General features: G+C 45.5%; 1 protein-coding gene across 1 annotated transcript in view; it reads right to left on the minus strand.

Moving 5' to 3' along the window:
• The window catches only part of NT5DC2 (5'-nucleotidase domain containing 2), a 62202-nt gene extending 48499 nt beyond the window's left edge, over positions 1–13703 (minus strand). Inside the window, 1 exon segment of the mRNA XM_032805849.2 lies at positions 13156–13703. Within this exon segment, the coding sequence (XP_032661740.1) occupies positions 13156–13492 (337 nt within the window). The 5' untranslated portion in view covers positions 13493–13703.
• Positions 13704–14394: the final 691 nt, after the last annotated feature.

Genomic DNA, 14394 nt, shown 5'->3' on the forward strand with positions numbered 1-14394 from the left:
CTGATTCTCAATTTGGAGCAAATCAAACTATTGTACATTAGATAGTGGCACTGGTTGGTTCCAATTAAGACTTAATCTGTTACCATTACAGAAAAGGTGAGGCTCACTGCTGTATTATCCTATGTGAAACCCACAAGTGCACCTATTGTTTACTCAGTAACATACAAGTGATCACAGTAACAGAATATTTAGACAAAGCAATACTTGAGCTATTTTTAAGGTAGGAAGGGGAAACCAACATTATGAAAATGTACCTCACCTCTAGTCAGAACCCCTCTCCCAGATTAGTCTGAATTTTTTTATATTGCAAGAACTGCAGCAGAACTGTTATAATGGAAAGCAAACCTCTGAAGCTGAGTGGATGGCTTGGTGGCTACAGAGCAAAAACAACAGCTCTCTTCCTGCTTCTAAGCTGGAGACAGTTTCTGGAAGAGGCTGAAGAGTGTGAATGCATTTGTGGACACGGAGTCCTTTACTATCTTTAAATAATACTAAAAAGAAAAATCACACAGCAATGTAAACAACATTTCAGAGGATTGTTTATGGAGGTGACAAATATTTATGTTTAGACAAAGTCTCAACAAGCCCTTTCTTTCTGACCCTGAAGACAAGTAAGGTGACCAGACAGCAAATGTGAAAAACTGGGATAGGAGCATATATAAGCAAATGACTCAAAAATAGGGACTGTCCCTATAAAATCACTGAAGTGCATGAACGTGTGATAGGCGGACTTTTTCATGGCTGGAGGACATAAGTTTTTGGAAGGAAAAGGAAGGAAAGGGAGAAAAAAAACGACCCACCCAGCTCTCACCACAACAGGATCCAAACCTGCAGAGGGGCGAGCACCTTCATCGCCTGTTGAAGTCAGGGTAAAACAAACCACTATGCAAAATTGCACCACACATCCTGTGACACTTTGAGGTTCAGCCCAGACTAGCGAGAGGTTGGGTCACCACCTGCTCTGCAACTTTGGGTGCCTTAAATGCTATGCTACTGTGACTCTCAACCCAGATACCACCACAGCCAGCAGACAAGAACACAAGTCATACTCTGATTTCTACCAACCAGGTACTGTTCGCTGAATGATCCCAACACCTTCCCAGCCCCAAATTCCCTCAGAACATTCTGCCCTGTGACACTCTGCTGGATTTCCCAGCATTGTGAGTTGCTGAGATACTGTTCTCAGCCCCCAGCAAATGAAAGTTTCACTACTCTAAGCTCTGTGACAACTCCTTGAAACACCAGCGTGTCAAACCATCAAATTAGGGCACAGGTGGGCAAACCATGGCCCATGGGACTGTCTTTCCCAGCCTTTGAGCTCCCAGCCCCTCCTCCACAGCCACATGGGCAGTGCTCTGGGCAGCAGGGGTGCGTGCTCCTGCCGAGCATGAGCAGCATGGTAAGAGGGCCTGGACTGGGGGGCAGTCAGGGGACGGGGTGGTTGGATAAGCATGGGAGTCCCAGGGGGGCCTGTTAGGGGACAAGGGCGAGGCTAGGGATTGGGGCAATCAGGGGACTGGAAGCAGGGGGATTGGATGGGGGTGGGGTCCCGGGAGGGGTCGGTGAGGGGACAAGGAGCAGGGCGGTTGGATGGATTGGTGGTTCTGAGGGGGGCAGTCAGGGGGCGGAAAGTGGAAGGGGTCAGATATGGGGTAGAGGACAAGCTGTTTGGGGAGGCACAGCCTTCCTTACCCAGCCCTCCATGCAGTTTTGCAATCCCAATGTGGCCCTTGGGCCAAAAGGTTTGCCCACCCCTGAACTAAGGAGTGGGAGAGAGAGCCTCTTAGCTATAAAGACACAGGGGCCGAACCTCAAAAGATAAGCAATTGAATCAATGGATTGTATACAGTATTACTGTATTATAAAAGTGTATCAAGTTACAGGCTTTCATTAAAGACCTGACACTCTGAATACATTTCATGGTGATTAATATCACTGTGAAATGTATTCATCAACACAATGAGGAATTACGGATACTCACAAATAAGATTTAAAGTCTGTGACTAAATACAGGAGAAACAGGTTCTCTCCTAGACAGGAGGGAAGGCACCTGTCTGCAATGTAAATGAAGCATTACAGAATCAAAAACAATCAAGCCCTATTTACATACAAATCAGCAAGGAGATGGGAAGCCAAGAGGAAGAGAAGAACAGCAGGAAACCTACGTGCCTCTTGAACCAATGTCAGTTAGCTTGGTCTGGGCTTACTTTTCAAAGAACATATTTCAAAAGTTACTGAATTATTAAAACAAAGGGAGAGAACCCCATAGTTGTCCATCACTTGGGGGAATCAAGGGGACAGAGCTCTTGAAATCACAGGGACACTGGATCCTTCAACCCAGTGGGCTGAAGTCTCTGGAAACTGAATATAGGTGAGATGCCTACTCAGGCAAAGATTGCACCTTGCTGAAGTTAGGTTTTAGTTTTAGGCCTAATCTACACTAGAAAATTAGGTCAGTGAAAAAGCCATACCTGAGTGTCAGTGTTAAGTCAACCGAAGTGCCTGCATAGACAGCGGTAGGGTGACAAGAGTTCTTCCATCAATCTACTTACTACTTGTTGGGGAGGTAGATTATGTACTCTGAAGGAGAACATCTCCTTTCAGTTTAGGTAGCATCTACATGGAAGTGCTACTATGGTGCAGCTGTGACACTGTAGCATTTGAAGTGCAGGCACATCCTTAGAGACATTTTTACTGTTAGTTTGTAACCATTTCTCTCTTTACTCCTTTTACTTGATATCAGTTAAACCTGACTTTGTTCAATAAACTTGTTTTACTTCCACTAGAAACTAATTCAGTGTTGCGATTGAAACAAGAGTGTCTATCAAATCCCAGTTAAATTACTGAGCTGCAGTGTACTGTCTCTTTAAAGGAGCAACAAACAACTTCTGATTGTTCCAGGTGGGGGTGGGACATGGCAGGGAGAAGTCTCTGGGGAACTCAGGAGTTGGGGTTCATTGATGGTTATCTGCAAGGCAAGATGTGGGCTGGCAGAGTCCTGAAGAGTTTGCTGGCAAGGGCAGACAAGTTGGTGTGTCAGGGAGCTGTCACAGAGCTTGGCAGTAGCAACACTCTCACTGCTGAGGCTGAGAAAGATAACAGTAATTCACAATTGTGGGCAGAGGCAGTGCTAGCCCACTGGAGGCCTAATCAGGAAGATTTTGGGGTCTTTCCCCCTCCTCCCCACACACTAAAAAAAAAAAAAAAAAAAAAAAAAAGAGAATGGAGGCCCCCTTCAGCGGTTTGAGGCCCTAAGCAATTGCTTAGCCTGCTTATGCCTAGCATCAGCATTGCTCTGGGAACCTCAGCAGTGTGTCACAGGGCAGATGGTTTGGGGGAAAATTTGGGACTGGGTGGATCTTGGGGTCACTTGCAAAGAAAATACCTGGTCGGTAGAAGTCAGGGCGTAACCTGCATGCTTGTCTGCTGCCTGTTGGTATCAGAGCTGACAGCCACAGTCAACTAGCATTTAAGGTACCGAGAGCTACAAGGCAGGCAGTGACAACCCCTTGCTGGTCTGGTCTGGTCTGGTCTGGTCTGGTCTGGTCTGGTCTGAATCCCAAAGCATCATGCATCCCTACATCCCCTCTACTGTAACGCCAGATGTAGACTGACTTCTAGCTCTGCAACTACATAGTCCTTTGCTAATTATATCCAGACACATGGGATGGTGTGGGAAAAATACGCAATCCTAATGCTTGAGCCATGACTCCGAGGAGGGAGGGGGGGCACACTCTAGCTATCCAGCTGACAACTGTCACCAAGTTAACAATAAAACTGTTGGTCCTTTTTGAGGTTCTCTAGGCACAGGGAGCAAGTTTGATTTGTGTGTATAACTGGAGTTGGCCAGTTTACCAGGCATCAAGTGTTTCCTTGAAACCAATCAGTTTCAGATATTTCTGTCCCGTCAAGCCTACGTTGCCACATGGCCATTCTGGTGCTCTCCCATCCTTATGCTGAGCCACTAACTTTATTCCACTCCAACACCTTAGATGGTCACCCATGCCATTGGCACTCACATAATACATGTCCACTCACCTTATTTAAAAGTTTAAGGGAACCAGTGCTGTAACAGAAAAACGTTTCCATTCTCACCTTATTTGCCACAACCACATTGCGCTCCGCACACTTCTTGGATCTCTCCCCAAAATTACATCTCAGTGCAATGTTTTCACCACACAACAATATTTAACCATTCAAGTAATCATATTATGCTTTTTCCTCTTTCCTGAAATACTCCTCTCCCTCTTCAACTCCATCTTTAGTTAGAGCTTGGCTCTGGATAAAAAGAGCTTTTCCTCTACAACATACATGGCTCTCCCCATGTGTTTGACTGCATCTTAAAACAAAAGCTCTAGATGCCAACCTGAGATGCCCATTGAAGGAAGGCTGTGTACTGCACAAACACATATTAGATATGTATGACAGGCCTGGCACTAATCAGCTTCATTATAAATCATTTTGTCTTTGACAAGGAATCAGGCTCAGCTTCACATCATGGCCAGCATAGTTGCCTTGCTCACCAGATGATAAAGTGATAGTCTATGACGTACCCAGATGGCAAGCTGTTCACTGTTATAATGAACGTGGCTCTGATACTCACAGGCACCACACCAAGCCATCTCAGTATAAGCTATCCCACCCCCCCCCCACCCCCGGGGCAGGATTTCCTGTTTCCTCTAGGAAAATATCAAACCTTTAATTTTACATTTGAAACAGCACTCCAGACACTAACAGGCTGTTCTTAATCACTAGTTAACAGGCAGCTCACTCTGGTGGATTTTCTGTTTAGGTTCCATTTGAAAGCTTTTCCAAGTCAGGTGAATTCAGCTGAAATTAAGAATTAGTGAACTGTGTTTTGGCAAAATAACCACCAGTCCTAATTCCCACCTTCCTCCTGCTCTTTAAGGTGGAGTCCCAACATGTTGTGGGCCTGCTAGGGAAGAGTTCCAGACAAGACACTTCAGGTAGGGTACAGGATACAGAAAAGCCCTGAAGGTAGAGGGAAGTACTGAGCTTTTTGAGAGAGTCATCCATCCTGCATTATATAGATATTTGTTTTATATTGTATGTATGTATGTGTATGACTCTGCTAGATATTATAACAGAGTAAGACACTGAGTGTGTATAGCTGATTGCACATGAGGAACAGGGATCCGAGTTCCATTAGGAATCATGTTTGACCAATTACAAGCCACGAGGTATGGCTCTTTCAAATTCTGCTATGCTCATGGAAAGTAATGGAAGGTGTACATGCGTGTCAAAGCACCACTAGGCAGTAACGTCTGACCTTTTCAGTATAGGGGCTGAACCTATTCAAAGAGGTCAAGTTACTACAGTCAATACTCTGGGACAGGTTCTTTGTCCTATACAGTTTCCTTTGCCACTCTCTGACAGGGGAAAGGGAGAGAAAACAGCTTCAAGTTGCCTGCCAGCACGGGGAGTCCCCAACAAGTACAAGCCATACCTGCTCTAGGGCTGGGCAACAGACAGAATCAGGGAGCCATAATTGGTTGGTAGTTCTCAATTTCTACCCTCTCTCCTGGGTTGTCTTGTGTAGGGAGGGGAGTCATCCTTGGGTCCTGGCAGAGTCAGCTGAGTCCATATCCTGCTCTCCGTGGCAGGGAAGGCAATGAAGCAGCCAAAAGCTCTCCTGGAACTGCTAAACAGCTGTAGCAGCGAAAAGACTCCATGTCCTAACAACACCCCCAGTTCAGATAAGCTTTGACGGGGGCAATTGGGGAGGTAGCACCTGCATCTCCCACCCTGAGCAATGGGATTAATTCAAACTCTTCAGTTTAAAAGTTGCATAGCCTGGCTCAGGGAACACATTTTCAATTCATGATCAAATACAAATGTTCTTCTTAATACAGTCACTCTTGAGGGTGACAATTTTGGACCTCAATAGCTACAATTGGCCCCAGGGCTGGAGTTTGAACACCACTGCACTAGGTGAAAGGCCCACCATACAGTAGGACAGAGACTAGTCCTACAACATGCACTTCAATCACATAGGTCAGCACCAGAAAGACTTCATTCCAGGGCAGGTCAACATTATGTTGCTCAGTGCCCAACAGCTATGAACAACACATTTAAAAAGGTGATGCTTGGAAAAAATGAATGAGAGGCTAAAACAGGAGAAACTCAAGTGGAAAATGGCCCTTTGAAGCCTGGTAAAAACAGAGCTGCTCCTTGTACTGAAATCCTGCAGCATTTTGCAGTTAGCAGCAATATCATAGTTAGTCACTGTCTAATCAGCATTTTAAGCAGGCAGAGAGCGCGTATGACTTAATAGAAGCAGTATCACTGTATGCGCAAAAAGAGCAAACTCCTGAAATAAAAGGCAGCTCCAGAATTTGCCTAACTAATGTATTACAACTGCTACTAACTCTGCCGTGGTTAGGGAAGCAGTCACATTGCCATGTTAAAACATGACTGCTCAAAGACTAATAAAATCAGCTCATGAATATACTCCCTGTGATGAAACTTGGCATACATACTTCAGCCAGAAGGCAAGGGTATTAGTTAGATACTTTTTCACACTTATGCAATCACCAAAATGCTTGCAATACCTTTCACTCCTAAATATTGCAAGTCATCTGAAATACTGAACAGCTGCTGGTGCTAATTTAAACACACTCCCAGGTTCTAACGTGCATTGCTCTTGCACAGCAATGTTCCGCAACTGTTACAGATCAATGATACTCAACACCTAAAATGAGAGCACAGTTGTGCGTAGTTGGGCAACGTATTGAAAAAAAAAAAAAAAAAAAAGAGTGAAAACTTCAGGATCTCATATGACCTATGTTGACTTGAAAAATGTCCAGTCATAGTAGGTGCCAAATATTTCCTGCCATGTGTTGTGCATCTTCAGCTCCCATTTTTCACCACTGGTAGATAAAAGTGCTCAGTAATCCAAAGGAAACTCTCAACACTTCAGCATCAGAACCAAAATGTTTTAAAGAGACAGTCCCTATGCCCCCCAAGGAATCTAAAATGCCATACGCATTAGCTTCCAAATCTCATACGTTTAGTACCAAGTAATAAGAATAGTGATAAGATGCACTATATTTGCCATAATTCTCCTCCATGTCCCCCATTAAAAAGCACTCTGCATGCAAATTATTTTTTTGCCTGATATTCAATCACCTGCCTCAAATATGCATTAATAAAACCCCAAGAAGTGTCTAGTTTCATTATTAGTTCCAAGTACCTTTTTACTATTTTCCAAAGTGGTGTTTTGTAGGTTTTACAGCAGCATCTGAAAAAATTTAAATACCAGTAACTCCTCACTTAACATTGTAGTTATGTTCTGAAAAAATGCTCCTTTAAGAAAATGGATGTTAAGCAAATCCAATTTCACCATAAGAATTAATGTAAGTGGGGGGCAGGGTAGGTTCCAGGGAAATTCTGTCACCCGACAAGACTATAAATACACACACAGTATAAGTTTTAAACAAAATTTGATACTGTATGCAGCAACTATTGTGAAGCTTGGTTGAGGTGGTAGAGTCAGAGGGTGGAATGTTTCCCAGGAAATGCCTTACTGTTAAATGATGAACTAGCACTCAGCTAAGTGTTGTTAATGTAGCCTCACACTCTACAAGGCAGCACCAATGGAGGGAGGAGACATAGCATGGAAGAGAGAGACAGACAGACGTACGTGTGTGTGAGAGAGAAAGATATACACCATATGAGAGAAACAAGCATTACTCCTTTAAGTACACTGCCCCAACTCTTAGTACACTGCCTTTTAAGTAGATCAGCAAGTTAGGACAGCAGCTGCCTCCATCCTGAGCCCTGTCATGTCTTCCCCTTCCCACCACTCCTCCACAGAGCAGGGAGGATACCCTGATGTTAGCACCCCTCTTCCCCCACCCCTCCATACAGTGAGCAGGAGGCTCCCAAGAGCAGCTCAAAGGCACGGGCAGAAGCAGTATACAGCAGTGGGTGGAGGGACAGCTGAACTACCCAGCACTTGATAGCCTGCCCAGTGGCATAGCCAGGTTTTCAGTGTAGGGGGAGCAAAAAACAAAAAAGGCGCCCCCCTGGCTCCTCCTCTGGTCACGCTCCCAGACCAGACCCCCGCCCACCTTCCCTCCTGTGCTGCCACCTGTCCCAGTGCTTGGCTGCACCGGCCGGCAAGCGCAGCTTCCACGTCAGCCTGCAGCCCCGCAGCTCCTCCAGCTGTGTGGGTGGCAGTGCCGGCCGCAGGCTTCCGCTGCCTCCCCACGGCTCCTCCAGCCTTGAGGGGAAGCAGCTGCTTCTGCTGAACCCCACCAGCTACGCTACTGAGCCTGCCAGGCCGCTGTCGATCCACCCTGGTTCCGAACCCCCACCAGTTAGCTCCAATAGGCTGCTCTTTCTTCAGGCAGCGGACAAAGCAGGCAGCTGCCAAACAACATTATAAGGGAGCATTGCACAACTTTAAACGAGCACGTTCCCTAACTGATCAACAACATAACAACATTAACCGGGATGACGTTAAGTGAGGAGTTGCTGAAGTTAAAAAAAAATGTTGTGAGTATAGCAGCCAGTTCAGAAACCTTGTTCTTATGGTAGACACCTTCCAGCACCACAAATGGCTCTGTAGTATTAAGGCAGCAGGCTCCATCTTGGCAAAGACCAATAGGCCCTGCACTCAAAGTGCAGGTCTAACAAAGGGTATTAAATGACAAAAGATGATGCTGAAGCAATGCTGACTTTGCTTTGTTTAATGTAGCAATTTCATTCTAAACATATTTTTCAAACACAGATGTCTAGAGCCATACAAAGAGCTTTAGGTATTACCCTTGTTCTACATTTGGGGAAACTGAGGTAGAGGTTGACTTGTTTAAAGGTGAAAGAGGTCAATAATGGAACTGGGAACTGAATCTAGAGATCTCCCGACTCCCAGTCTCTGCTCAATCCACCAAGCCATGATACCTCCCAAACCCAAGTGATTTGTAAAGCACCTATTGTGATAGTAACTCTTCGGCTATTTAGTTACTATTTCTGCCCAACAGAAACTACTTATGTTGCAACATATTATGAATGCTAGTTTTAAGAGTGATCTACAAGTGATACTATACTGAGAACCAACAAGACAGAGCCATCTATTCTTTGAGCCTTTGAGTCTGCTTGAGACTTGCAACACGTTCACAATTAAAATATGCTAGATCAAAGAGACATCCTACGACGTACAGGGATCAACATCAAAAAAGCCCAGACTTCTCTTCTTATTTTACACCATCTCATTGGAAAAAAAAAAAAAGGGAGATATACTGCAAAACACACTCAGTTACTCAAAGCACGTCAATTATCCCAAACAGTTTAGACCCTTGAATTTTACACACAAAGGTCAAACACACACAGCAACAACTTCACAGCTGCCATCTCCAATCTTCTCTGCAACCCTTTTTCCAAGCTCACTTAGATTTCTTTTTTTATTTATTATTATTTTTCTGGGCAGGGGGGCGCCTTTGGGCCTCATCTTTCAAGGGGCCAAGCACCCTTCTCAGTTTGGAACCATAAGCAACAACTGGAGTCCAGGAGGCCCTTTCCAGATCAGGCCTTTCTGCACGTCCCAAACTCATCAGCTCTAAGCCATAGCCAAGAGCCAATAACGCATTCAAATCATACAACATATGCAATACCACTAAACCGTTTCCAAAATACCACCTTTTCCCCTACAACCTCACCTCAGGAACTCTGGTATCTGACTTCACCTTAATTTATTTTACAAATTTGGGAGGCAAGTTTAGCAATATTTTGGAAGTCACTTGCATGTGAATTTTGGTGGAGAATGTTTTGAATTTGCATGTCTTCATTCCTTAAATCCCTGCTTTAGTAAATGCTTAATTTGTGCCAGGGCTGAGCCCCAGCACCTCTGGGCTTGGCAGTTCATAGCCCCAGCACTTCTGGGCTTGCTGCGTCAGTTATGAAAGTAACAAATCTGTTTGAGCTCCAGACACCTCTTTCACTACAAATTAACCGCTGGCTTTAGTCTCTCCCAAAATCCAAGTTAAAGCTTCAATTTACCATCATTTCTCTTCAGCAATACCTAAAAATGGACACATCTAATTCTCCATTGCCAAATCATCACTTGTTTTCCACTTCTGTCACAATTCAGTACCATGATCTCAGTATCACTAACAAAACCACTAGATCCTACTCCCTTGGGCCTGGTCTACACTGGGGGAGGGACGGGGAAATCAATCTAAGATATGCAACTTCCACTATGAGAATAGCATAGCTGAAGTCGATGTATCTTAGTTCGGCTTCCCCATGCCGTGAGGACGCGAGGTTCGATTGCCACGGCTCCTCCGTCAGCTTTGCTTCCGCCTCTCGATGACCTGGAGTTCAGCACTTGACGGGAGAGTGATAGGGGATGGATTTATCGTGTCTACACTACACATGATAAATCAATCCCTGATAGATCAATCGCTACCCGCTGAGCCAGCAGGTAGTGTAGACATACCCTGGGACTCTTAATGGTCATAAAAAAAAAAAAAAAAAAAAAAAAGGAACTTGCATATTGGTTCAGATTATTCATCCACCAAGCCTGATGTTCTGCCTCCAGCAGCAAAATAACTGACTTGTTTTGGTTTGCTTTATCTGAAAAAAACTCTTAGAACATACATGGGCAATATGCAGTATTGTTAATGGTTGGCCCTGGATGGGATTGAAGGGAGGAAAGAGAAAAAAAGAGTGACTTCTCACTCCAGCAGTAATAAGATTATCCCCAAAAGCTTGTGATTTTTGTCACCTCCTTGTTCCTATACAGCTCATTCTTCCCAGAGCATGCCTCTGCCATATCACATTACTTATATACTGTGGTCTCCATATTTTAATAAAATGCATAAACTAGAACAGCTGTTAATATACATAAAATGTTTTGAATGGTGAGATACCATAAAGGAAGCTGTATTGCAAAAAGTATGCAATAATAAGTAAATCAGCTTTTGCATAGCTATTAACTTTCCTGGAGTACTGGAAATGCTTTATACTATGGTGTGCTTGAACATGGCAGTAAACAGCTGTGAACTTCTGATGCATGGTGCTTCCCTGCACCAAACCCATAACATTTTGTTTAGTGTGTGTATATAGAAGCTTCCCTATATATTATTCTATTCCAACTCATTCAATCAGCAAAGAACATTAAAATCTCTTCTGGTGTGAAAGGTGGTATCATTAACGAACCAAGCAGTCACCAAAAGCTGATTACAAAAGGCAGAGTTTCTATTTACATCTTGATAAGCATTGATAATGGGGAAAAATGCAAAGAGAGACATGTTTTATAGGTGAAGAAGAGTGCTCATAACATATAGAATTTGTAAGATTACCCAGACATGACACTGATTCATCAAAGATTGACAACATTTTCCATTGTAGTCAGTCTCTCAAACATTTCCAATTCATCCAGAGAGGGTCATTTGACACTGAAACTTGAAATAACTGTCAGTCAAGGAGCAAACCTTTGACACCAAGTTTGGTGTAAGTCAGTTTTAGTCATAAAAAAAAAGTTATGGGACACAAAGAATTCAGGATTTACACTTTTTCCTGCCAGGACTCAATAATAGGGGTGTGTGTGTGTGTGTTTTCATGTGTGCCCTGTTATTAAATCACAGACTTATACAGTGTATGGCAAATACCTTACTGAAGGCCTGAGAAAAAGACTATTCTTCTGCATGCACATTAGCTACTTCACATATTTTGCACTCTGCATTTGGTACTGCTAATCATATCGCACAGATCAACATATCTGTGATAACACACACAAATGAACACTGTTGTAATAATGCAAACAAAAAAAGGCATAGTTAGCCATGTCAAGAAGTCTGCACGTGAAGTTGCAAATAAACATTTATCAAGAGATTGTAATAGCTTCTATCACCACATATTTTAAATTGAGAAGTTCCCGCTCCTCTTTTAATACTAGCATGAAACAAAAGGAAAAATGAGCTCCAAGACACTGCTAGAGCAACATTAGGACTGACAAGTTGGAACGCCTTTGCAGCTTGAGACTTAAAACTAACATACCCACTCTGACAGCATATACTTAATACTTCCTATTGTCTCTTGTGGACACACAGTACTCACCTTTGCACATCCCACTAAGGAACATATAGAACCTTACATAATGTAATCACATTTTTTTTTGTTTGGAAAACATTCATGACAAAACAAGCAAATCTAAACAGCAGCAGCACTGTCTTCATAGATGAATATAACTATACAACAGGAGCACTTTCTTCTTCTTCCTAACAATAACAGCCTTACAAACAGCTACTTCACAGTAGAAAAAGAAAAGTCAGACTGTGCCTAGCCTTGCAAGGTCGCTTACTCAGGGCATTCCAGGGACTAATAAACCCACAGGAGAATATCCTCCTTTACTTTGTGTTGGGTAAGGAACTGCCTACCAAACTGTTTAAGAAAATTTAGCAGAGAGATGCTGGAAGGTGCTGGTTTAACAGCCTTGGAGACCGAAGTCCTGTATTTAACCACAGAACAGGCACAACAAAACTACTGGTGACACAAGTTTGTCCACGCCTAATATCTTGATATGGAAAGTATCCCAAAAAGGAGTTCTGTACATCGCCTTGCCCGCTAACAAAATTCAGAGTCATAATTCACCACCAGTAAACAACCAGGTAGTCAAAAAGTTCCAGTGTCCTGGCAACACTAAGTGGCGATTTACAAGTCTTGAGTTTTGCCGGGGCAGATGCATGCTCCACCCATTAAGGAAGCTGGCTATTAGTGCCCGTTATGGTGATGCTTGTGTAGAGAGCCGCTTGGGCATTACAAGCCATATCCAGACCACCACTCTGTGCAGGGCCCGTGCTGCGACCCACCGGGCTGAGAGCCTGCCCACCTGCTGACTGACTGCAAGCGCAAGAGTTTGCTGGCGCACAGCCCCGGGGGTGCACGCTTGGAGACTGACCGCAGGGCAATTTCTCCGCGGGGGAACCGGCTGCCTGAGGCACAGCCGGGACGGGGTTGGGTCTGACGGGTGGCTCAAGTGCTACCAGCAAACCAGTCTCTAGCGGTTCCCCGTCCTCCCTGAGCCGGAGGCAGGGCACAGCCCGGACCCGGGGGCACCGTGGCCCGGGAGCTGAGAAGCAGTACGAGGTACTGCAGGAAGCCGCAGGCCCAGTGCCCGAAGCCGGTTCTTACCATACACCAGTTTTTTCATCTCGTGGTATCTGGCCCATAGGTAGGACTTAGTGTCGGCGCCCTCGGTAGGGCTGGGCTGGCTGCTCAGGGGGCCGGCTGCGGCCGGACTGGGCTCCGCGGCTCTCCGGGCTCTGCCGGGGGCTACTGGGGGTGGGAATTGCCCCGCAGACTGGTGCTGAGCCCTTTGCTGGCCCCAGCCCGCCCGCCTGCCCTCGCCAGGGCCGCTGCTGGCGGCGGAGCTGCAGCTCTGGCAGAAGACGGCGGCGGCCAGCTGCAAGCCAGCCCCATTGCCCTTCCACAAGCCGCTGCCCGCAGCCTTGAAGCCGACGGCGGCCATGGTCTCCCCGGCAGGCGCGGAACTTAAGGCAGGCCCGAAGAACCGCAGCCCTCTGGGAAGGATCTGAAGCCCCGCGCGCTCGCTTCCATGCACCGCTCCCGCTACCCTGCAAACCGAGCACCGAGCCAGCCCTCTGCTGCTCGGGCACCGCGGCAACTAACTCCGAGCTGCCAGCCAATGAGCAGCCGAGCGAGGCGGGCCACGCGGCCAATCCTCGATTCTGCAGAGTAGCCAGCGTTCGGGGGCTGCGGGGGCGGTCTCTACAGGCCAGCACGCCCCGCCTACACAGCCGCCACGTGTGGACACCAGGGCTGCGCGGCGGCACGGAACTTGTAGTTCTTCCCACCGTTTCACTAGGGCCCCGGACAGGCAACCGATGCGCCAAGTACTAAAGCTCCCATGAAGCATTTCGGCCATATAGCTGGAGGGTATTTAAATATTGTTTATTGCAGCTCTGCGGGAGCGGTGCTCAGGGTTCTGCGTAGTTTTGGGTTTTTGGTGTGCGTGGCAGCGTGGGGGGCAGGGGATGTGACTTCCGTTCTTCTCAGTTACTATTTAAAGAAGAAATGGGAGAATCCAGTAGCCCGAGTTATTTCCAACTAGACTGACCCCAGAGGAAAGCAGTAAAGAGAATAATTTTGCCCGTACACGGGAAGATGAAGTAGATGCATGCTATCTTCTCTATATTCCGTTTCTATGGCCTTATCTACATTAGGGAACTTAAGAGAAAAGCCCGTTAGTGCTATCATCAGTTCAGCTGTACTGCTGGGAGCTCTACTGTAGACAATATTCCATCCCCTTCATTATTTTTACAAGTCAGTAGATTTGAAAGCTGTGTAAAAAATTAAAAATGAGAAGGAAAAAAAAAAAACCTGGAAGCTGCTGGAGCATTGTGTACACTA

This window comes from Chelonoidis abingdonii, chromosome 16 (assembly GCF_003597395.2).
Source record: "Chelonoidis abingdonii isolate Lonesome George chromosome 16, CheloAbing_2.0, whole genome shotgun sequence".
NCBI lineage: Eukaryota > Metazoa > Chordata > Testudines > Testudinidae > Chelonoidis > Chelonoidis abingdonii.